Source organism: Odontesthes bonariensis, chromosome 2 (assembly GCF_027942865.1).
Source record: "Odontesthes bonariensis isolate fOdoBon6 chromosome 2, fOdoBon6.hap1, whole genome shotgun sequence".
In the NCBI taxonomy this organism is placed as follows: domain Eukaryota; kingdom Metazoa; phylum Chordata; class Actinopteri; order Atheriniformes; family Atherinopsidae; genus Odontesthes; species Odontesthes bonariensis.
Genome location: NC_134507.1, coordinates 16747744 through 16773162, shown reverse-complemented (window position 1 = coordinate 16773162; position 25419 = coordinate 16747744). Strand labels below are relative to the sequence as shown.

Here is a 25419-nt window from a genome sequence, read left to right as displayed (position 1 = left end):
GACACACTTACATCCAGGGAGGGTTCAGGCATATCCTGGGCCCCCTGACCCATCTGCCCATCTGAGGAGGGGTTAAAGTTCAGATCGCTGTGCGGGTGACTGTTCTGCCCAGGATGCTGATGCTGATGCTGATGCTGCGGCTGCGACTGGCGAGGCGGCTGCGATGATTGGCCACTGTGATGCAAGGGCGGCCCTGACTGGCCACTGTGATGTAAGGGCGGCCCTGTTTGGCTGCCAGGGTGGGGAGACGCATGCAAGCTCTGCTGCATGGAGTTATGGGACTGATCTGAATGGGACATCTGCAGGTGCGAGACGCAAACAGAAAGCGAGAAAGAACGAGTGAGAAGGGGAGAAAAAGGCAAAGTGTGAAAGATAGAGAGAGGGGAGGAGTGTCAAAGGAGGGAGGAGGGCGAAATGAGTTCCAGCGTGAATAATGTGGAACAGGCCTATTAAATGGAAGCTGTGATCAGCAGACATGTGCAGCTGCAACATTATACGGTGACATGAGCATGTGAGCATGACTGAACACACATGCTGGCTGGAGGCACAGGCGCCACCTTGTTCAGGTAACAAACCCAAGTTTTCAATAGGACACGCTTTGTCTGCAGGTTTTCTTTGTTAAGCAGAATCTTATTCTAAGCCAACTCACAGTCTCCAGCAGCCTCGCAAGCTGAATCTACTTACTGGATCGCTCATGCCGTGGCTGAGGGGCTTGTCCTGCGAGAGGAGACCACCAGGTCCATCTGGGGGATGGGAGAGCTGGGGGCCATGGATGAAGTCATTCATAGGAGGACCTCCTCCTCCAACCCCACCACCAGAAGGGTTCCCATGAGGGAAGTCAAAGCTCCCTTGGCTGTGGTAGCTGTTGCCTTGAAGGAGAAGCAGAGGAGACACTGTTTTTGACAAAGGCTAACTGCAGTTTAGGCCTTCCTGGGTTCTTTGATGCATCCTTTCTATTACAAAAAGTGATTATGTAACAGATTCCACTTCTTTTTTTTTTTCACAGCCATGAAACATCTATCACAGCGGTGACATTTTAGAACAGGTTCAGCATAAAGCTCGACCCCACAGCTGTTTCTTTGTTGAAAGCGCCAGAGACACAGTCCCTGCTGTAAAATCCACAACAGCTCATTTTCTCAACAAATAAGATAACTCTCCAGTTACTTATCAACATAGTGCGGTCCTGAATGCTTTTCATTACCTGTTCCAGGATAATCTCCCCCGTTCCCACCAGCATGCTGACCAGGATGAGGCGGGTAGGGGCTTGGACCTGGTCCGGGGCCAGGACCAGGACCTGGTCCTAACTGAGCGATCATCTCCATCACGTTGGGCATGGTCATCTGACTCGGGCTCATGGTCTTAAAGCGCTTGGCCAATGGTCCATCAGGGTCCTCTTTGATGTGTAGCTCAGATTTGATGGGGACAGGTCGCCAGCTACATGTGGGGTCTATAGTGACTTCCTCAAACTCTGAACTATTGGAGGAGAAAGTAGATTAGTTGGGTTTACTTTGAAATGATAGACTCAAACTAATATGTCTACCGATCAGGTGAAAAAAAAGAAACGTACTTTTGGATGGCATTGAGGATTCCCCACATATACTGGTCCACCTCAAGACCTTCTAATAATGCTGTTTTACTGAAAAGGGGAAAAAAATGTTATCTATTAGAGTAATTCTTGATAATATTCCCATGTTTACATCCTCCAAAAAATAGAATAGTTTTTCACTTACTTGCACACAGGACACCTCCATGTCCCCCTCTCACAGTTGAGCTGCAAGTAAGACTCCAGATCAAAGCACTGCGGAGCACAACATCACAAACCCTCGTTAGAGTCATTTCCTCCCGTTTGTTTTAGATATGTGACACAGACTGTCATCGTCTGAACAAACCTGCACATGTTTGCAGTCGTGCCCCCGTGCCGGTAGCTGGATGCGTCTGAAGGTGATGGGACATTTCAGCGACACTTTAATGGCCGTCTGCTCCACGCCATCCTCCCCGTTCAGGGTGGTGTTGCCTGCTGTTGCCGCTACACTGCTGAAGTTCCTCTTAACTGAAGAGAGAAAAGCGTTTCAGGGGGAATCTATTACTTTTTGAGCAGCCACAGGTGTTCTTTGAGAGCTATTTTAAAGCACCGCCATAAAGGGAAACGCTCGTGAGCTCAGAGAATTGAGATATACTTGTTAAACTGCGCTACGAGACAAAAATGAGCCATACTCTTAGTGATGCAGTGCTCTGCAGGAAGGAGCCTCTTCTTCAGGAGCCCCTGGAGGACGGAGCGCACAGATGGCCTGTGGACCAGCTGAAGCACAAACAGGTGGGACTGCGAAGCAAAACAAGAGCATAAAAACAAACAGAATTAGCAGCTGAACCACATGTCTACTCTCCACAATACATGCACACAGTTAAATCATCTGTGGGTAAATCCTCCCAGTTGATCTTTCTGCTGAAGGAAACAGTTACATTTCAGCAGTGCTAACAGGGAGAAGTTTTCCCGACAGCATGCACTCACACAGCAGCAGGCGGTGACCGTGATTTGGATGGTGTTCCTCCCCGGTTGGCACACGTGCTTCAGGTGCAGGGGTTTGTGGGAGGTTTTGTTGTCCCCCCTCTCGATGGTGAGGGGCGTGGCGTTGACACTGACCTGGACGGAGGCAGGCCAGTTGGTATTCATTTGCCTGTCTTCATGGTGGTAGCACTTAAACTGAAGCTCGAGGTCTGACCTATGAGGGCATCAGCGGGACATCAGTATATGTTTGCTGAGAATACGTATTCCAGGTGCCAGACAACCAGTTCTAGATAAGTTGCAGCTTGTGACTGCACATACAAGACGCCAATGTCCTACCTCCACATGAGGGTCTGGTGGACGGACGGCCGCAGGTGGAAGACGTGGTTACTCACAGCCAGGTTGTGCTCCAGGCGGAAGGGTTCCAGCACAACTCCATCCCTGACTGGGAACGTCAGCCGCAGCTCCTCATTGGGGTTAGCTGAAGGAGAAGAAATGCACGCTTTATTTACACACCCACATGTGTCACACGAACCGTTTGTTTTAGAGCTGCTGGGGTACTCACTCGGAGGGGGTGGAAGTGCTGTCATATTTGGTTTCATGTCAGATGGAAACGGAGGCTTCACATCCTGATTTGGCGACAGATACGGAGGAATACTACTTCCTGGGGTCATAGGAGGTGTAGGGTTTCCAGGAACTGGGGAGTGTGGGTAGTTACCAGGCCTGGGGGGCTGTTAAAAAATAATAAGGGTGCAGTAATGAAAACATCTGCTGAACTTATTTCACATACATAACTCGTTCACATCTGGCGCAAAGGTCGAGGCATGTTATAGTCGAAAATGAACTTTTCCGAGCTGGGTAAGAAGTGAAAACATACCCCACTGCCTTGGCCGTAGGAGTATCCACCTCCAGAGAAGTTGGTGCTCTGACCATTGAAGGGCTCTTGCTGTGGGGGAAATAAAAAGAAATGACTGTTTGATATATTTCCTTATATTCCCAGGCACATATATATTGTTCCAGAGAGTGTTGTATGAGGAGCAAGAATAAACGTTGTAGATTAACAGACCTTGTAGTACTGGCCCATGGGCATACCAGATGGGTACTGTCCCTGGCCCTGCTGCCCTGGCATCCTCTGGTTGGGGTAGTTAGGAGAGGGCAGCGGCCTGGATGCATTTGACGTGGGATATTGCCCCTGCTGTGGCTGGAACTGGCTGTTTGGCCCATACTGCTGACCTACATAACCTCCCTTGAGGAAGAAAGGTCAAGAAAAAGATTTAGGTTTCACGTGAAAAATAATTCAAATTCAAAACAATTGTATCTTTTTTTTTTTTTTTATCTTTCCACCGACCTCCCCGGGATATGGCCTTTTCATCCCCTGCATGGGCATGCCCTGTCGGGGGCCTCCGGGATATCCTTGCTGAGGCATCCTTTGGCTGTGAACTCCAAAAGGTGCCATGCCTGGGGTTCGAGCCTGGTTCATGCCCATTGGAGGCCCACTCATATTGGGGTTGTTCATGGCTGATCCCATGCTGGCTGGATTCATACCTCCAGGGGGGCCTCGAGGGCCTGGCTGATTCATGAACTGGCTATTGTAAGCTGGAGAGGGGCCCATTTGGAATGATGGACACATCTGGGGGAAATTAAAAGGTTGATGTTATTAGTTTGGGTCTTCAGCAGGCAGATGGATGACAATTTCCTGTGTGTATTTGCCAAATGGTTGCAACTGTATGCATCCACTAGTAGGTGTGTGCTGTACCTGTCCATACTGGTTCATATCTTTATTCTGCGTTTCCTGCAGAGCTGCCACTGTGGCCGTTGCTGTGGCCGTTGCCGTGGCAGCAGCGGCAGCAACAGCTGCGGCTGCAGCAGCAGCAGCTGGCGGAGTGAAATCACCCGGAGGACGTGCGTGGGTGGTCATTCCCATACCTCCTGGTGGAGCGTTTGGGCCTCCAGAGTAACTTAACAAAACAACAAACCAGAATGCATGCTTTAATCATTATGTTAGAGTCTTTTTGCACCTGGATGAGAACCATAAGTCACATGGCAAATGTTTGACTGTTTATACCTGACACCTTCATCTCTCAGCTCCACAAATCAGGGTAGTGGAACAAGTTTGACTTGAGGGCTATTTTGACAGAAGTGTAGCAGAGTCTAGTAGAGAAATGTAAAGTAGGATAAATCTTGATAAATTCTGATGCAGACATCTGGACAGAGGTCACAGCGGTTAAATGGGTCAAACAAAGGACCTACACCCAAAAGACTGGAGTTTCTGTCCTGTGTGAAACCAAAAGTAAATGTTGATTCTTTATTTTCAGTTTCCAATCTACGTTTGATAAAGTTTAGGCAGGAAAAATACTTCATTTAGGTTTGGGGAAAGAATCGTGGTTTTGGGTTAGAATAAATGTTTTCACAGCATTAACCACATGTGAGCAAGCAATTATTGCCATCTGGTTGAGAGCCCTGAAGGTAAACTTGTCGTATCTGGTGCAAACACTGCTGCGTGCATGGCTGCGCATCCCTCGGTGACACAAGTCAATAGCTACGTGCCTCCAAGGCTGAAAGCACCAAAGAGGGATGCGAATAAAAAAGGTATGGCACAGGGTGTTCTTATACCTGGATACAAATTGCTTGATATTTTCTTTTGTCTCTTACCTTCCACTGTATCCCCCCGGACCGCCAGGGTAGCCAGGCCTGCCGTACATGCCCTGCTGCATGTACGACTGGCTGGAACCTCCTTTGTTTGGGAACTGTTGCTGCTGAGCGTTGAACTGGGGTGAATTGAGCCCTGCTGCGCTGGCAGACATTCCCGATCCCATGGGGTTACCCCCGGGATTCATGTGGTTATTGCTGTTCGCCATAGGGTTACACAGCACCTACATACAGGAAAAGAATAATACAGGAAGGAAAAATATGCATTAGGTTAGTTAAGTAAACAGATTAGAGCATCACCGAGAGGTTGCTCTTCATGCATGGACATACCTGACTCTGTGAAGTATTGGTCACGCCCCACACTGTTGTAACCACAGATAATGACCCAGGGGGCTGGTTGGTGTTTTGTTGCCAGGGGACTGAATCATAGGGAAAGGATCCATCACTGCAAAGTAGAACAAAATACAAATATGTGCCTGATATTACTTGGAGCTGGGAATAGCTTCTGCTTGCCAAAATGTTTGGCAATTTGAAATGTCCAGTTTTCAGTTTCAAATCATATTTGGAGCCAAAATATCCGCCAATGGGTGCACGCTGAAAAAGCTCCAAATAAACTGATAAGGAGTAGTCTTCCCACAAACACACGCACACACTGCACTGAATACTAAATATGATAAATTCTTTCAGCTGTTTAAAAGTCTTTGGATAGGAGGAAGACTGCAGCTGGAATGTTTAGCACTCAGATTCAAAACAAATAACAGGCTAAAATATGAGAGTCTGCTACACATAATAAACAATCTAAATCCTCACAGGGAGAGGAAAGTGGCCAGTGCAGAGGGAAGGAACTGCTGTTTTTGGACTGCAGCTTGTTTTTACACAGAGGTTAGCTCTTGTAATGGACGAGATGTTCAGTATTTCCTCATAAAGGCACAACCCCCCCCCAAGATCCTCTGCAGAGGTAAACTGGGCTTTGGGCTAGCTTCAGAATTTCTTTGAGACGAAGAGAGGCATGAGTACACACTGTTCTCCAAAAACATTACTTCACCTCTCTGTTGGTTAGTCTCTCCACCCCGAAATCACTTCAGCTTCAAATTCAAGCTTCACCTCAGAGTCAAACTTGGGTGTCATTTGCACAAAACGCTCTTCTTTCCTCGTTCTTTTGGACTGAGAATATGCGTTTACAGTAAGATGACCACAGTCTTTTTGTTCGCCAAGCAGGACGTGTCTCACTCATCTTACTCACCTGTGTGTGAGGCCGGGCTTCATGCTGTTCATGCTGGGCTGAATGGGGACTTTTCCCTGCGGTTCGTTCTGCCTGTTTTTCTGGTGACGCAGCAGGAGGAGACGGCCCAGCTCCTCGCACCAAGACGACAGCAGGGCTGCAAGGAAGACACAAAGACACACACATATGTGGCCCGTTACTCTCCAGTGATTCAACACCGTGCGCTCATGTTTCATCAAGTGCATGCTTATGGTTCTACGTGTAAATGGTAACACATAAATCAAGATGACTTTATTGTCTTCAATGTTCAATATGTTTGCCCCATGAGTCTCAATAGTGCTGCAACGAATTACGTGTCTGTTTTCGAAGCCTCCAGGGGGCAGCCTAATGCAACAGAACCGACATTGACTATTTGCCTGTGTGGATTTCACAACAGTTATATCACATCATATCTACCTGCAGTGCGAGATGCAGACTGAAATCAATCTGCAGCACAAGGGACCTCCCAGTATTTCTGCCACAGAGAGGCAGAGATGGAGCGTGAGAGGCAGACAGAGACAGAGCGACTGGGGTTACAGATAAGATCAATGTAGGAGGTAAGAAACAGTGATATCTTCACTGTCCTTCACTTCCTCTGTTCAGCGCCACCACTTTACTCTCAGCCATGCCTTCTCATCTCCAGTGTGCAATTGGACCATGCAGCCTTCTCACCCTCCTCATCAAGACAGCGGCTTTTGCCATATAATGTGCCAAGAATGCCAATAATGTGCCAATTTTACTTTTCAAACACCAATCAGCCCGTCTTGTTTTTTTCAAATCAAACTGTGCTTTGTTATCTTATCTATGTGTCCTCTTGATCGTACAAAGTTGTCCTGTAAAGCATCAATTTACCAAACAGAGAGGCCAACATGTTCGCCCCTTTATTGAATTATTTAGATCTAGTTTCAGCTTTGCAGACCATAAAATACCAGATTTGAGAAAGCGCTGTTCCTAGATTTGGTGTTTTCAGATGTATATCGTTTCCCGAAGTGTTGCCACAAGAAGGATTACACAGTCGGTGAGAGTGAAATGGGAACTGCATTGTGAGGACTTACAAGGTCTCTCAAACGGCCGTTTGAACAGAAAATATAAATATGGTTGAAAAGAGAGAAAAATACGCAATCGTTTCATTCTGTATTTGAGACTTTGTCGCACTTTTGGCATTCAACAGCGAGATGTGCCATCTATAACGTGTGATATGATATCTCGGGAATAAAAAGCCTTTTCTAAATGATTAGCATCTGATCTGACAAGTGCCTACTTACGAAGATGACAGAAAAAAGGAGAAGAGTGAAGGGAGAAAAAAAGGGAAAGAAATGAAGAACAAAGGAGAGGAGCAACAACATTTTCTTCTGGAGGGTGGAGAGAGCCAAGCCTCCGAGTTAAAGAGGAATTATTCCACCCTGCCATTATAGAGAGCTTATCTCCCCACTAAATCACCACCTCCACATAGAAGGACTCTCTTCAGCTGGCAACCCACCATTTAGACCCGAAGCTCAGAACACGAGTGAAAGAGTCACATTGAAGAAGAGACCGAGAGGAAAAGAATTGAAGAATTTGTTATCTAATCAGAGTGGCAACGAGTTGCTGAATCTAACGGTCTGCCAAAGCCTAAAGTCATTCGTAGGAGAGTGAAGGTCCGCTCTGGGCATTGTGCATATTCAACAAGCTTAATAAAATGCAAATGACCTTGTTCTCACCTCAAAGTCCCTCCAGTTAAAACCCCTTCCCTTCCAACACCATCACACTCCCACAACTACACTACCATTCTCATTTCTTTACTCAGTATGCCCCCGCCCATATTCCTCTCAGTTACTTCTAAACTACTTTAAATACCAGTCTAATATCATCCATCTGAAATATTCTTCATTAAAGGGTTTTGCTAATGTCATTAAGGGAGAGGACGAGGAGCTGATGCCAAGAGCACAGACAATCAGCGACCAAAAACAAGGTCTCTGTCTAATTACACCACTCTCTCATCTTTCCATTTATACCCATTTCATTTACGCTACAGCCCTTAAAGTTAAATCACAGGCTTGCTAATGAAGGCGCTAACACCAGCCCGATGGATACAAGCCAAGGTCAACTCCTCATAGATTTCTTTTTCTCTATAGGATGTCCTTTCATCTGCAGCGTCCATAGTCATATAAAACTAACAACCAGTCGGATATACATCATAAAATAGCAACTGGATTTATGATGAGAGAATTCTCAAAAGGGAAAGATCGACAAAAACAAACAAACAAACAAAAAAACATTTTAGGTTTTCTAAGATGCAACAAAAACCTGAAGGAGAAATGTGTTAATTCAGTCGAACCCTTCTTCAACAAGCACAAGGGCAGAGGAAATTACTTCCAGTGTCTTCAAGGACTAACTTCGTTGCATTAGAAAAATATGAACAAATCTTCCATTTGATTCCTAGCAACACACTCAAAGAAGGTTGAGAAACGAAAAAGTTGACCAAATCAGTAAGCAACACCAATCAGGAGATTATTTGGTGACGGGTATAAAAGAAAGACCAAAGACTCAGTTTTTCCAACCATGAGTGGTTCCAGGTGAGGTCTTCCTCCAAGGTTAGTGGTTATTTCAAGAAGACAGTATCAAATCTCATTGTGCATGACGGGTGGACGTAGATATATATGGTGATGGTGCTACAGAATGCAACATTTTAATTGTGCTGGCGGCACTTATTTACAGTTGTTGCTGCACATTCAAAATCCCAATGGTATTGTTTTACGGGGAGTCAGTCTGCTTTTCGGGGCCTGAACAGCAGCTTTGGTGTATTTTTGATTATGGAAACTGCATCAAAGTTCCACTGTCTGTTTAATGGTGTATTTCCCTGTCCTTGGGAGCAGCTGCTGCTGAGTGCATAGAAATCCAATGAAAGAGATTATCTAGGCTAATCTCACCATTCAGACCTTAAAAACTACGAGCAAGGACACCAAAGTGCACCATTGACCAAATAGGAAATTAAAGAATTCTAAAAGATCCACACGAAACCAAATCAGTCTTTGAAATGCCCGACTAAGAAAGACACAAAGTTATCACTCTGAGTGACAGACTGCAGGGACAAGTTAAGCCTGAAGCTAGTGTGTTGTGTATCTCTGATATGGGCCTGGACACAGAACATTTCTTTAACCACTTGTCTGCTCTTCCGTCCTGGGACAGCAGGACATAAGCTGATATTCTCACAAAGCACTCTTGAATCCCTCGCCGACCAGCTCCATTTCTTAGAGGCTGGGGCTTTTAATTGAGTAATGCCCAGTAATGACATATGGGAAATATGGGTCCTCCAAGCTCAAGCTGTATTTAATGCTGACTGATACCAGGAGCTCCGGCTCGTTGTCACCTCACCCGCAGAGAGAGAGAGAGAGAGTGAGCCCTGGTAACAGGCTGCCAGGCCCATTAACTAATGACAGTGTTAGTACAAGTCTTTTTACACAGAAGCCCAAATGCTAATTACGATGAACTCTGATGGTGTAGTTACTGAGCATATCATTTGCCAGAGAAGTCACGGCCGTCTGGAAGTGCTTGAAACGTTTGTAACCCAACATAATTCAGTTAGTAGCGTCATAGCAATCCCCCCCTCGTTTTTAAAAGACCTAAAACATTTTCAATGACAAGCTGGTGATCCGCCACACTCATAAGCACACTGGGAGTGTCACCGTGTTGGGTAGTTCCCGCCTCCCGGGTGTGAATCCCTGTCTAAAACCTGCTGTATGGCTACAGAGAAAAAACACAACGAAAGAGCCCGTGTATGTCAAAAGCGGGTATTAAAGTGGACTTCACTTTAAATGGCTGCAATAGCGTGACATGTTGTACGTGTTGCTGCTCAGCACATTTGCGTGGAAAAACCAGCAACATGGGATTCAGTCTGATTTTGGGGGTTTGGGGGGGAGGAATGACAATGTCAGCCGCTTTTCACGGCTTGGGTGGTGGTTTAAATGGTCAACTTACAAGGCATAAACGCATCTCAAGTTATAACAGTGACTAAGTGTGAGAAGCAAATAAAAATAGCAACTAAATAGTATGATTAAGTTCACCGATGTCACAGTGTTGTGCTGGGTCTCACTTCATTGTTGTTGACATCCTCACCAAGCAGTCAATGTATTACCAACATCTTGCTTAAAAAAAGAAAAAAAAAAGTGAACCAGCACATGTTTTTTAGTGTTCATCCAAAGACCTTCGACAGACGAGTACGGGGAGACCACAATAGCACAGGTGCTAGACTAAGAGTATAAGTATCAAAAGAAGCCAGAAAAGCTTCACCCAGGTGGCTGCAAAGCAAGTTCAGGATTTTCCCAGAGTGCAAATCTTTCCTGGCCATCTCTGGGATAGAAAAGTATTCAGTGCAAGAAAAATGCACCCGTTTCCTCTTGGGAGTGCAGTCAGAGCCACGATTCTGCCCTTTAATACTAAGAGACTGATATGGCATCAGTAATATGTCACTAATATGGTACGACACACTATCTCTTAAGTTGTAAATGTAATGTTTTAGTTGCTGCAACTAAATAAGCAGCAACGCAGCAGTTGGATATGACTGTCGGAGCAACAAATACTGGCAGTGACTAGAAAAGGAGCTTCCTGACTGCTACACATTACTGCTGTACTCCTCCTCCTTTGATGATGACATGACAACGTTAAAGCACGAACTCGGAGGCTCAGTTACATCACCAGCATCTCGGCTGGATTGCAGGAAAATCCCCCACCAAAGTGTGCACTAATCATGGAGGCCTTCACCAGTTTAATCTTCAGATGGAATGCACATCCCTACCCACATATTAAACCTCCTCACTTCTAATCTGACTGTGTGCCACTGCTCATGTCAGGTTTTGAGTTATTTGACTGACATGTAAAAGTGTGCGTGCTGGCAGCTCCTAATGTGACTTCGCTCATAACGACACAAGCAAGGAGGAAACTACAACGTGAAAATTTACACTTTCTGAGCATAAACACTGCAGCACTAGATAAAGAAGCCTTCTGAGAAAAAAAAAATAAGCGATTCATAATAGATATAATATAAGACTGGCAGGTAAGTATGTGCTGTGTGGGCACAAATATTATGCAATGAAAGAGTATGGAGAGAATACAAAAACCTTTCAAAGAAAAAAAAGGCATGCTTTTTGCTTAAGTGTAATGGAAGCCATTTAAGCAGTCAATGATATCCCCCTTCCTGCCCCCTCTCTGTTAAGCCAACTTCTTCTTCTTCTAGGAGAAGAGCAAATCAAATGGGCTTTCGTCTCAACAGCTTGGAGGCAGAACAACTCAAACATGCCTTGCAGAGAGAGAGCTCTGTCAGAAATCACACTCCACCATAACCAGTTTATGCGAATCAGAGTATTCCAAATATGAAACTCTTAAAACACTTCAAATGTGCTATTTTTCGCTGGAAAAAATTTCCATACTCTTCTTTTTTTTTTCCATCTGCACTGGAAAAACAGTGCTGTTTTCACATCTGGCTGATTTGACAGAATTCCATCCACCACCTCGGGCAGTAAACCAGACATGAGGACAAGACAGGGGGGAGGAGAGGATGAATGGAAGGATGCTAGATGGAGGACAGGTGGAGATGGAAGGAGTGGGCAAATCTCCTCCTCCCCAGGATGTGTGTGGGTCACAAGCCAAAGAGATGCTGCAGCCCAGAAGGGAGGGTAGATCTACCTGAGTCACTCTGACATCTCCTGCAGGTGCTGGTTTCTGTGGGGTTCAAATTACACATTTGTAAAAGGGGCAGAGGTAGAAGAATCAGCACAAACACCAAACATAATGCAGTATGATGGCTAGATCTGACCAGAGGTGCAAATTGTTGTTGGAGGTCAAGTGGGAAATGAGGGGGCCGGCTTTGATGTCACATGTGGCCAGTAAAAACCACAAATTTAGTTTATTTCATAACTATTTACATTTTGAGTCGTCATTTATAATGAAACTGAGACTGCGAAGATAAACATCTGCCTGTATTTATTGAGGCTTTTAAATGGTTCCTCTAAAGAAGTCTGCTACTCTCACTTTATGTGGTGTTATAGAAAGTGTTCAGACAGAAGCACTAGGATGAAAGGCCTCTAGCTTTTGTTACATTACTTAAAGTGCATTTACAAGCATATTCTGCAAAGAAACTGGTCTTATTGAAATTCACTAATTCAGTTAAAATGTCAAGGTGTATTTGGATCCTAAAACGCAGTGAAATTGCAAAGTCTCTTTGGGTTCATCTGAAAACTCTTTAAAGAAAGTCTTTGAATCAATTCTTAGTTCCATCCACAAGTTCAAAACCCACAATATTTCATTTCAAAGGGTATGGAGTAGAAAAAGAAAAAAAGAAGTTGTTTGAAAAATGACCTTAACAACATGTGGATTATCAAACCGGCGCCAATTAACTGTCTTTGTAAAAACAGATTTTTTTTTAGCTCAATTTATGCTAACGGATTTGCATCACATGACACCCCGATTGCATCTGTTGTGATGGCGGGTTGTGGCTCTCAACCTATGCATGACATAAATGAGGGATGTGAAATTCAGGTGACTGCTGTTTCTGGGTCAGACGCTCTATGACTCATCCCACTCTCCTTATAACGCTGACCTTCCATATCTGCGTCGGACGACAATCACAATGATTCCACATGCTCACTATCCACATTTGATAAGAAAAGCAAATAAAAGGCATGTCAAAGCAAACAAGTGCAGACGTATGAGGACAAGAGCATACATTACAAAAGTAAGAAAACAAGTCAATGAGGAAACTGAAGTCTGTGTAACAAATACAGTTTGAGTCTGGGCTTTGTGAAGATCAATTTAGACAGTAAAGTACCTCACTTTGGCTACTGAAAACATCAGAGAACAGCAAGCTATGAATGAACTGCTTTGTCAGCCACGTGCAGCTCCCCACCACTGAAAGGGAACTAGTAAATATCACATGCCTCCTTGTAACCAAACTCGTTTTACCCTCTGCAATAAGTCTTTCTCTGCTGCTCCTACAATTGAACCATTAAGGGTAAAAGAAGAAGAAAAAAAAACAGTCAAAAGCTTAGATTTTCCTGCATTTTTCCTCAAAAATATAGGTAATGATTAAGAAGTGGTAAAAACTCTGAATTTGGCTTCATTACATTCAGATTTCTTAAAACACCTTTGCTGAAGGACCGAATAGATGAGTGAGTGATAAGGACCGAAGTGCTTCCTGAGACACATCCTTCAGTCTTGCTCTCCCTCGCTGTTATCAGTACTTGCCATCAGTTTGCCCTGCTATAGATTCTTTCCTCAATTGTCAGGCAACAAATCTACACAGCTTCACGTAGCCGCTTGCTTTTGGTGGTAGAACGGGGGACAGGTGTCAGGCATAGCAATGATTCACAGAAAAAGCAGAAACAAACTGCAAAAACAAATGTAGGGCGCTCAGACACACACACACACACACACACACAATTTAAAGTTAAATGTCACCAGTGAGTCACTAAACTGTCTGATGGGAAGTACTCAGAGTTACAGTTGGTCACCAACCTGTGTGGAGTAAGCGATACAAGAAAAGCGTTGGAGAGAAAGGAGGAAGGCTGAAGGGGTTTCTGTGAGGTTGAGGATGCAGATGGTTTCAGTGGCTTACACCCTGTGCAGGCTAACAGGAAGTGCTGCAGCTCCAACACAACTTGCTGGAAGTCTAATTGTGTTATCACACTTTCTACATAGGTCAGCCGAAGATTGCGGTGTTGTTTGCAGGAGTCACTTGCTAATTAACTTGTCAGTTTTAAGGTTAGATTGAACACTGATTGAACAGCCTGCAGCAACGTCTTGGTTTTATAGCCACACTGCCCTTTACTCATTCAAATTGTTTCCCTTTATGAGACACACATTCAACTATAAGAGGTGCATCAAGCACTTTTTCGCTGCTGAAAGACTTGAACAGAAAGTTGGCCAGTCTGTGCACTGGTCTAACTGCATTGTCCAACCATGACTACACTCAGCTCCTCCTCCTCTTTCTTTTCTCCTAATGAGCAGACAGGCACTGGCTCCAAGCACTGGTCAACTACTTCAAAAACAGAATCCACAGTGGAAAAGTGGGTCATCTTCTCCTGACAGAAAAACACCCAGTAACACCTGCACTCTGACCACCAACATGGATACAATCTTCTTCACGTGCCATAGCATTGTAGCAATTTGTCTGTGTGTCATGTTAAACTAAATACAAACTAAGCCATGTGTTTGTGCTTCTCTGTTGTGAGATATTTCAGAATTACTGCATTAGCAACTCTTTTCTTCTCTGATCCAAAGCCTGACCTGCAATTTTATTCTATTTGAAACTCACCTTAATCCTTTCATGCCCAGTCCTGACATTAAGGGCAGAAAAATAACCACAACCTTTACTGTAACCCCACCGAAAGAGAGGGAAAAGACGACAATCACCAACCAACAAGCTGCACTATGACTGTAAGCTTGCACAAAGACAAAAACCCGGTCAGAATAACCTTATGACAGAGCAGCATGTAGGTCAACCTGTGGTCAGCTGATCTGCACTGATCCTCTCTTGTGTGAGTGACCAGTGCTTTAGACCACAGTCACACCAGCACACCAGGCTGATTCTGATACACCTGAAATAGACCTGCAACAAACAAAACAATGACAAAGCACAGTTCCAAATGAATACCTCTGCGTTTCAGCTGGTTTCACAGAAAGCCAAACTTCTATAGTTCTGCTAACTGCAACCTCTTAGATCTAAATCAGTTGCCCAGTTACTCTTTTGTTAGCCCTCATCCTGCTCCTTTCCTGAAAACACACTCAAATGACACCATTTTCTGCAAAAAATACTCACATGGACATCAGTCACACACAAACACACTCCCTAACACTTACCCAGAGCCAAGTAAAGTCCCTGCACATCTCATCTCATTCCCTTCATAACGCAGAGAAAAGACTCATGTGTCACAAATGCTCCTGTTCCCGCAGAGGCCAGTGGCAACTCTCAGAGCTTTTGCTGCTTCCAAGGCTCCTGCCAGCGCCTTATCACTCTCACTCACTGTACATATCCCTTACTCTGCTTTCTTTCCGTCTTCCTTACTTCCTCTCTCCTTCCTTCTCCTCCTTTGCTCTCTGATCCGTCTCTTCCCTTGTCCAGCGTCTGCACAATGCGCATCAATTATTCAGAGGCAGTCTCCCAGTTTCTTCAGCTTATCCAATCAGAGCGGGGCTCTGCACTAATGGGCTCCTGCTGTACCTGCTACCGGCTCCAACACACTCTCGAGACAGTGGGTGGGAGGGAGGGATGGATGGAGAGGAATAGACAGGGGGAGCAGTGGAGACAGACGAGCAGGAGGGAGCATAGGAGGAAGAGATAAAGACAGCTAGCCGACGCAGGCAAACAGGAGAAGAGATTGAGAAGGCAAGATATTCTAGTGCTTCTCACCTTTGTTGTGATTGAAGTGTTCAGTCTAGCACTCCATTTCCCTTTTCTCTAAGCTGTTATAGTGTGCAAGGAAGCCCACGCGTGTACTCCAGCACTGCGACTGGCATTTGTCAAGAAGGGCAAAGAAAACCAGAAGGGAAAAAAAAAAAACCTGCAAGCTCAGTTTGCAAACTTGCATAAGTGGGAGGAGCTTAATATGCTATGCAGCCAGTGCATGAGAAAGGAAGTGGGAGAGGAAGAAAGATCAATCTATTCAAAGACAGACAAGCAGTAAATTACTGGGCTTATCAGAGAGAGGGAATCCCTGCCAGCAGGACAATATAATCTGACAACATCCCCCTTGTCTTCATCAGAGGCCATTTTGCAAATCTAACTTGCAAGACATGTCAGAGACGAGCAGAAACAATGAATCAAAGAATAGGGAGGCTGAGGGTGAATCTGAGTTCATCTTCTCGTAGCCTACCGCTTAACACAACCCAAAACGACAACACAACTCAGCTGTCACCTAAATGCTGAGTTGTGCTGTGCAGTCTGAGGGAGGGCAAGCCCACAGGCCTCGTGACAGCAGAGGGAAGTTTTCTTTTGTGTGGCTTTTGTGTAGCACACTCAGTCACCAAGAGTTTCACAAATATCCCACACAGCATTGAAACACGCACTCACACAACAGAGGCTTTGTTGGCCAGAAATATAACTTTAACAGGGCGTGTCAAACGTCCCTCAGGGGATGATGGCTGGTGTGGGGGTGCAGGCTGTGTCCTGAGGTGTGGGTGCCAGATCAATCAACCCCAAACAAAAGGAGGATTTAAATCATCTGCTCATCCGGTTTTTGACAAGAACAAAGTCCTCTGTGTTTGCACTACGACATATCCGAAATGAATTTGCTCACAGTTGTGTAAACCATGCTAAACTAATTAAAAGAGTGACAGAGGACCCAATCTGCTAGAGGCAGCAGTTGCAGCTACCCTTCTGAGTGCTCCCCCCCATGGGATTTACTTCTATAAACTTCATAGTAAAGTTCTGAAGGTAGATGTGGGGTTGCAAGGGGGTTTCATCATCTGAAACGCACCACTGGAGTGTCAGAGGAGAGGCCCGCCTGCTAAAAATAAACCCCGTTTCCTGTTAATAATTCAGTGCACTGCTCTTACTCAGCAGTAATTAAATATAAAAGTCTGTAAGGTTGATTAGGTCAGTAACAAAGGATGCCTACACCTTCCTCTTGCTGTACACACACTGCTTGAAGATGGAAAGAAGGCTATAAAATCAATCGAGTGAAAGTAAATTGAAACAGATAAGTTTTAGATTGTTGTCAGCTAAAAGAAGAGAAGCACTCACATGCTGCACAATGGGACTACACAAAGTCTAGCGGGAGTGCTTAGTCTGACTTCTTCATTCGCCCGCTTTGCTTGCTGAATTATGGGAGTTATGGGCTTGTGAAAGTGTGTGTTTTGCATGTGTGTGTTGATCAAAAGGGCACAGGGTGAGTTACAGCCCCACCCTGGAAGTTTTCGGTCACTGTTGACAGAACGGCTGTTTTCCTGATGTGAAGCAGGAGATCACCTTAAGAGTGCGCTCTGTCGACTGACCGAGTGCTGACAGTTCTGCCAGAAAATCACATGTGATGAGCGCGAGTGGGAAGGGCACAACTAACCACCCAGAACAAAGATTTGCTCTTTGAGTCTTTCTCTATTCCTCCACTCCCTCTTAATCAGCTGAGGAAGAAAAACTACACTGAAAACAGACAACATCAATGTCAATGGTCAGTTGTGTAGACATAAAGACATCAACAGTAATCATCTAAAGCTAAATATCAGCTAAATACGTTGAGACGTTTGTCTCGGGCCAACAAAAATGACAGAATAATAATTTCCTTGAATGACAAGCATAAACCTGTGTCTGCCTTAACAATAAACATGATCTTAAAAAATGATTTTCATTCCAAAGAGCCACTGTAACTGCAATCCAGAGTTGTGTCTTGTTTAAAACCTAAAAAAACATTCATAACAGGTCACACTGAGATGTCCACGACGAGCGTCTTGCGGAACCATCATTGCGGACGTAAAAAGCGGCGCTTGTTGGTGAAAGACGGCGAAAAAAACGGCGAAATTTCGGGGAAACGGTCGCTTTTAGCGGGTGATTTTCAATCTTAACGTGATACTTAGATGCGCAATATGGCACTTTAGGCTTGCCATAAAGCCAGTGATTCAGCGGTCAGACGGGAACTCGGAGCTTTTTAAGTTTCGATTCTGTCTCGTGACTTGACGAGCGAGCGCTCAATCGGCAGCAAGGATTGTCGTCAACCCATCTGACTGCTGAAGCCTCTGTACCTCGCTACAGGCTCGGTTAGCGTGGCTTCATGCATCTTGTACAGTCGTTGAAAAATAGTCATTTAGTGATATAGGGAGGGCAAGATCATTCCATGTTGTTTACTTGTAGGTCTAAACTCAGCATTGCCTCACCTAATGCTACCACATTTGTCGCTGTGTAAATGCACACACTAGCTGTTGTGTCTGGCTTTCAGATAAAATGGCATTGAATTATTACTTGACAAAAATAAATGATTGAACTTGTAGCCGTAGGCTGCTCTTTGATTTATCAAAATGAATTGATAAATGGGACAAAAAAAAGGCGAGGCGCATAGCCACTAAACGGCAGAAAGGTTTTTTTGTGACTCAAGTGATTCAAGTGATCCGTATAACTCGAATCCCCTCCTCGAAATGATCCAATCAGCCCGGATTGCCCAAAAGTTTCGAGTTAAAGCTGCAGTCGGCAGGTTTTCAAAATTGCGAGTCTAAAGTCGGAAAATTCGAACTGATACAACTTTCAGGTCCCTCCCCCAACCTCTAACAAGCTCCGAATCGCCCCCCAAACCCCTCCCCCTCTGTGGACGAGGTTGTGCACGTGAGTTCACACCAGTCTGAGCGCACACAAGCTGCGGGCACTCACGCTCAGCAGCGTGTGCACAAGCTGTGATTGACAGGTAGGTTTCCTCCACCCTAACTTGATTGGTTAAAAACAGCCGGGAGCGCTCGGTTTTTGCAAGCATGATCACAGGCTTCAGAGGGAGCTACAGATTTCGTTATTTTTCCTAAACAGCCTATTTAATATTCTACTTCCAGAATCCCATGACAGTTCAAGCTAATATGACTAAAAAAAAGTTGCTGACCGCAGCTTTAAGCATCTCTAGCAAACATGGCGTCCACGAAACACGTGACCAGCCCAGAACCAATCAGCATAGCGGGAATGCTACAAGGACTCATGGGAGAGAAAATTTACCCCCAAAATGGGCTACAGACCTTTTTAATGCAGTTGTAATGACGTTGTGATAACACCTGTGCACCTTACTCACCTCCCTTTTCCCTGCTGTGTATCGATAGAGCGGTGTTGACCGCGGTACCGTCACTGTGAACGAGAGAGGGTGAGAGGACTATAAATACCTCTCGTCGCCATTGATTATACAGGTAATTGGAGCTAGTTGTCTGGAGCACCACACCGATAGACATCTTTGTGGATCTGACGTGGCATTTCCCCCGCTACTTTCAGTATGTTCGGCCCGTGAAATCCAGGGTGGCAGGCATGTGCCACTCAACAAAAAAAATAGCTTTAAATCCACCCCAGTCAGTGCAAACTCAGATGCCTATCTTGTGAGGGACAGCGGTGCTTGACGAGGTGTTAGCTGCTGCCGGAAGAGCTAACAGTCAACCAGCCACAGCAGCTATGATCACTATTTTCATTTTATTCACTGGAAAATGCTCACGTCTTTTTTTAGCCTTTTTCTTATTCTTATTTATTAACAAATAACAAGAAAACATACTTTATCATCCAAGTATCTTTCTTAATATCTTTTAATTACTGCTACGACTCTTAGCGTTGGCGAGCTAAACTTAGCTAGCTAAGGAACCATAACGTTAGCCTGTTCAGGCCATGGTTAAAGTGATAATCCGGAGTAGATTCAACCTGGGGTCATTTGAACCGTGATATCCAGCCAAGTAGCCCACCCGCAGTTTTTTCGATATAGGCTGAACATCAGCTGAGTTACTGAGTTATCCCGAATAGCTTCGTACAAGGGTTAATGGATCCTGGCAGTATCTCCAAAATTACCACACTAAAATCACATGCCATGACACCAAACTTCTCAATTACATTTAACAGTTAAACTGTCAAACAGAAGATGTTTACATTAAAAGTGTACTACTGTGGTTTCAGCTCCATAAGGAGAGCTGTTATGAGCTTGATGGCAGACTGACAGATTCACTGAGGCTGGAAACAGCAAAACCCTGGACAGATTATGTGGATAATCTGATTTGTTGTCTGCTGAACTTCACAGTAGCCCAACAGCTCAGCCTGTTGGGGTTGTGTCTATATGTAGGGCAGCTGCACACCTAGCATCTGATGAACCTCAGAAATCTGCCTGTAGCAGTCTACAGATTATTAGGAGCCAAACGTACAATGTCTCATCTATTTACCATATAAAGACACAACCTTGCAGTAGGACTACAGTGTTACTACACTGAACACAGAAAATACTTTTAAAAACCTAAACTTAGATCGGTACCAGTACGTCAACAACAATAAAGCCGTGTGTCTTCTTTGCTATAAGAGTTAACAGTGCTAATGCTACATTGCCTAACAGCAGATAAATCTCTTCACTGGCTGATTCCAGATTAGAGCAACACAATAATCCCCCCAGGCTTCACTGCAGGGTCACAATCTCCAGACAGCTCCTCAGTAGCAGCCTGCTGTTGCTGAAAATCTCTCCACTTCATTTGACATTCTTTATTGGGACGAGTGCTACCATGCTTTTGTAGCGAGTTCACGAATTATCTTAGCTGGACGGTACAGGCAGGCAAACGCATCCAAACAGATCTTCTTTGGAGATCTGAAACCGATTTGTGTTTCGTGACTCATTTACAAACAAGTTCTTTTCATTTGCATGCTGAGGTGAGAAATGCACATTCAGTTAAAAAGTTCTGTCACGTCCACTGCTTTAACAATATCTTATTTGATCGAAGCTTTTAAAGAGAGCGTCAATGTGATTGATATGCACTCTTGCGAGTCTGCCTCTTTCCCCAAGAAGCCCATAGACAGCATCCCAGAATCCTTGACCCTGGGCTGAGCTCTCAGGTGTCAGATCTCCAGACTTCTGTCGCCATGCAGACTGTCAGAGCATCGTGCCAGAGCTGCATAATTAGACACACATCTACACATGCAGAGACACAAACAGGTTGGTTAAAGAGCAGCGAAGGCAAAATGTTTCTCTGCTTCTTTGCTCATGCATATTTATGGGCGCATGGATGTGCATCATGTCTCTTCTGTCACCCCCTTCTTGTCTGTTTTCTCAGACAGACGTCCTTGTAAGGGAGCTGAGACGGATGCTTGGTGAGTAAGATCTGCCCTGAGTCACATTTGCCTCCCAACCCGACAGCCTGCCTGCCTCATCTGATGACTGGCTGCATCATATCTCCTCTCCTTCCTCAGACCGCGCATAATTACACTATAGTTCCCCATTTGTCTGCTGTGCATAAGCAGCTCTTCCTGAAACTCAGTGTTGCTTTATATTAGATCCCAGAACCATCAGCAGGCCTGAGGATGATTCTGCCTGTCGGTCGGGCTCAGCGAGCCAGTCAGAGCCATGCCTGCACAACAATCACATTATCCTGACACAGGAACACAGACAGAGAGAGAAATACAGCAATCAATATTGTACACTGACGTCTGTCTGACCACTTAGGTTCCTCCCAACAAGATGCTTCCCGCCACAACTGAAAAAGGATATTCAGCTTTAGTGAATGCTGTTATCGTGGGGCATTTGAACAAAAAAAGGCAGAAACCGATACATTTCAGGCTTTTGAATATTTTGTTGCAACAAACTGCTGCTTGTATAAAGAATAAGGGGGTAAGATTGCAGGGCCTTCCTTTCAGTTTCTGATTTGGGCACATGGCATGTTCACCTTGTCAAAAAAACCAGCACATAGAAATCAGAGCGTTTACACAAAATATTTGCCTCTTAACTCTCCACCACACGTAGCTGCTAAACAAAGATTTTATCTGTGGTCTGAACGGATGGCAACGGCTTTGTCAGGTCTCCGTCAGGCAGTCCGGCACACATCAGCGACACCTCTCCAGCCATCCATCTCTTTCTCTCCATCACTCCTCTCTCCCGCCTCTGCACGTTTTACTTTGACAAATGCACAAGAACAGGCCGCTCCTGCAGGACTGTGGGAGGCGGGAAGGGGAAGTATGGATCGGGGGGGAAATTGGATTTGATAGATAAATGTCTGAGGATAGCATTACTGCTTTCTCTCCCCCTGCATCGTGTGTGTGCACGCAGGCTGCACATACAAGTGTGGGTATGTGCAGGAAGACTGTTGAGTAGACTGTTTTTCTGAAGCTACCACTCAGACAGCTCATCTCAATAGCACATTAATGTTTAATGGGAACTAAAAATATCTTGACATTATGAGGCTCTATGGGCTCTTTTTTTATGTCTGTGGCTGCAGTAGTTGGTAGAAATCAAACATTTCCAAAGCATGGATTTATGGCCGACTTTAAAACAAATGTTTATTTGTTTTTAAGTGTTGAAAGGAACACAATAATTAGGAAACTAAACTCTCGTATACTCAGGTAAATTGAGACTTTAGGCCGTGACTTCATGAGTGAGATTTTGTGTTACTGCCTTACAAGTCAACAGCAGTAAATGGCATGAAGGATGAGCATGCATCTGCTTGCATTTTGTGAAAGTAAAGAGTCTTACCGGCGGACTTAGGAGTGAATTTGTCCCGGTTGGCAGCACACACAGCAAGCAACCTGTAGCCCAAGTCCAAGTCAAACCCCTGCTGAGCAGCGACACGACTCACCACCTGCACAAAGAGCAGTAGATCATGAGTACAGCGGCTGTTTATCCATCATCTTAAACTGGATACATTGCTTCATTTCTTAAGATTCTGACCTAAGAGTGATGATGGTAAATAAACAGCAGAAAGCCCTGGTTGAGGCATCTCAATCCTTTCACTTTTTTCTTTTTTTTTCTCTTTAAACTGTGCTTGTATTTTTGAGCCCTTGCTATGATTATACTTAATTTCTCCCTTGAGAGTCCCACATTCTGTGAACACACTCACAGAACCAGTGAGATTTATGTGGAGTCTGCAGTCTGGATTGCTCCAGTGATCCACAGTCGGGATGAGTCTCATGACTACATCCTCCTCCAGGAGAGGTGAGAGAGCCAAACCACAGTCGCCCTGCAGAATTTCACTGCAGAGTTTCTTAAAGGTTATCCGGAAATAAGTCCACTCTGGCTCCACGAGGTAGACAGTGCCACATGGTAAAAATGTTGGAAGTTCAAATAAGTTAAAGGGTAAAATAACAGGTATTGGGATGCGTCATAAAATTGCTGTTAAGAATTTACGTCAAGCTAACCGGATCAGTTTAATGGTAAGTATATAATGTATATATTTAAAATAACGAACACGAAGCAAAACCCCTATAGACTCTACTTTCATATTAGAAGGGATGCTGAATGATGCTAAACAGGAGACTCGGGATAGGTAAATCATTATTAGAAAGGCATAATTTTTGCTTCCATGTGCTCACTTTGACCTCAAAACACACATTAACATAAACAAGTTCAGCTGATGTGCTTTTAAGAGAGCCAGCAAAGACCCCGTGTCACGGAGAGTATGGCTGCTTGAGCACTGCATGAAAAAAGGTGGAAATCATGTCAATAACTGGGCTTACTGAATTGCTTTAAACAAGAGACGATAACATACAAGCATACACTTCCAGTGCAGCCGTATTACATTTATGCGGAGCCGTTTAGAAGGCATCGGCATGTCAACATCATTTATTTGACCAAACCATATTATGCAAACAATCCTGACAAACGGTCAAACCATGTTGTTGTCAGTTGTTTAATTTCCTGCGTGAGTGAGTCTGCCCTACAGTTTGTACAAGGCAGGCAGCCAGCTACAGAAGCTAGCATAGATTCAACATGGATTTAACAATGTTTCACCTCATAAGCCTTTTTTTTTCAGCTTAATCTCCCTCTTAGGACATACATCCAGGCCTGTATTTCTGTCAATATGACTAGAGGGCAAGTGGAGGTGCTAGAGGGTTAGTGGGCCACGCTAACTCGTATTTATCTCTTGACAGTTCTTTGGTTTAATTCTGCTCGTTGCTTAAACGCTCATATTTGAGAGACAGCTCCCAGTGAACTATGTGGGTGTTTTTAAAAAAGTGTGCGCCTACAGACAGAAATATTCGTGCAGTATGTCTGCATGCACTGACTCCACCCACACATACGAGACATGGCATGCAAAAAGTAAGACAAAAGCTACAATTAGCACTCAGACAATGCTAATAGTACAGCAATGACAGCAGCGGTATCATCTTCTGTTGGTTATGCAGCTGGATCACAAGACGACCTCTACATGCACAATATGGCAAATAGAACAAAGGGCTCCACACGAGGCACACATTTGATTTACAGAGTCATTTTCAAATTTCAGTTCGAGGCAAAATCCTTGAAAGAATGCATAGACTTGTTGCATGCCGTAACTCTCCAGATAAGCAGCAGTTAGCTTTCTGAGTCTGATGAAACTATTTAGCTGATGGAAAGAGCCCCATGCTGTGAGGGAACTCTGCGGTGGGCCCCATTGTGTAGCTCTTTATCAGCCTTTAAGAGGCTTTTATTGTGATTTACACATTAATGAGCATTTATCTGTTTGCTCACGTGAGCACTTCAGCTGGGAACAATGCCCTTTCAGAGGTTTAAAGACTGAAATTAGTGCTACACATCTGAAACATTCAAGTCTTTGCGTTCAGGACCCTTACACAAACGCGAGTGTGTGTGAAAGTGGGGAATTTGAGAGCCAGAAATGGCTCGCTACTGAAAACCTGTTCCCTGCTCTTCTCTTCATACGTGTACGTCTCTGTGTGTGTGTGTAAAGTTTAGATTTGAAATGAAGCAGTGGCCTCTGTCGACAGCCAAAGCTGCTGACTTAGACAACCTGCGGTTAAAAAAGAAAAAACTGGTGAGCCTATAACCTTGCTCTGAAATGTTTTTAATGTGATTTGTAGGGAAAATAAAGACATAACCCAAACATACAATGTTTAACTTGCAGTGTTTCAAAAGACGTGGACACTTCAGCCCATCTTTTTTTTTTCTCCCCCAAGTATGCACAGTCTAATTACTGTTTTGCTCGTGTCTCCTAAAAAGTACCTGAAAAACTCAACGAAAACCATAATTAGTGTTTGCGTACCGTCAGACATCCCATGAGACTTTGCTCGAAAGGTCGCTGGAAGGCCCGGGGATCTCCACACCAGTCGAGCAGCTCCGTGGCAGCCGAGTGGAAGTTGGCCGGGTTCTGTAAGTGCTGTGCAAACAGACATTGAGGAGACCGTCATTGCAAACAATGAGAAATAATGAGTGTTGTTTTTTTTCTCACATTGAGTACAAATTGGAAAAACACTGTAACCAAATAGTTTTGCAGCCTTACGCTCTCCCTCTAAACTGCCTTGATTTACTGTTTTGTGTTTCTGCACAACCCTGTAAGGGCCTTGACTCCCTCTAACATACGCCCACTCCGGACTCTGCTGCATTGTGGGAAGATCACACCCATATCCACAATG

General features: G+C 44.6%; 1 protein-coding gene across 6 annotated transcripts in view; it reads right to left on the bottom strand.

Moving 5' to 3' along the window:
- The window catches only part of zmiz1a (zinc finger, MIZ-type containing 1a), a 98467-nt gene that overhangs the window by 3493 nt on the left and 69555 nt on the right, over positions 1-25419 (bottom strand). For 2 of the 6 annotated variants that reach the window (XM_075478355.1, XM_075478356.1), the window contains 20 exons: positions 25050-25163; positions 22547-22652; positions 12075-12110; positions 6396-6531; positions 5483-5597; positions 5156-5376; positions 4260-4461; positions 3852-4133; positions 3570-3749; positions 3381-3449; positions 3069-3234; positions 2843-2984; positions 2510-2720; positions 2215-2320; positions 1890-2050; positions 1731-1798; positions 1568-1636; positions 1202-1473; positions 685-869; positions 12-299 (listed from right to left, as the gene is read on the bottom strand). In XM_075478355.1, coding sequence (XP_075334470.1) covers positions 12-299; positions 685-869; positions 1202-1473; positions 1568-1636; positions 1731-1798; positions 1890-2050; positions 2215-2320; positions 2510-2720; positions 2843-2984; positions 3069-3234; positions 3381-3449; positions 3570-3749; positions 3852-4133; positions 4260-4461; positions 5156-5376; positions 5483-5597; positions 6396-6531; positions 12075-12110; positions 22547-22652; positions 25050-25163 — 3129 coding nt within the window. Of the gene's footprint in view, positions 1-11; positions 300-684; positions 870-1201; positions 1474-1567; positions 1637-1730; positions 1799-1889; positions 2051-2214; positions 2321-2509; positions 2721-2842; positions 2985-3068; positions 3235-3380; positions 3450-3569; positions 3750-3851; positions 4134-4259; positions 4462-5155; positions 5377-5482; positions 5598-6395; positions 6532-12074; positions 12111-15245; positions 15891-22546; positions 22653-25049; positions 25164-25419 lie in introns of those variants that run through there. The other 4 variants (XM_075478358.1, XM_075478357.1, XM_075478359.1 and 1 more) reach the window with 4 other exon arrangements.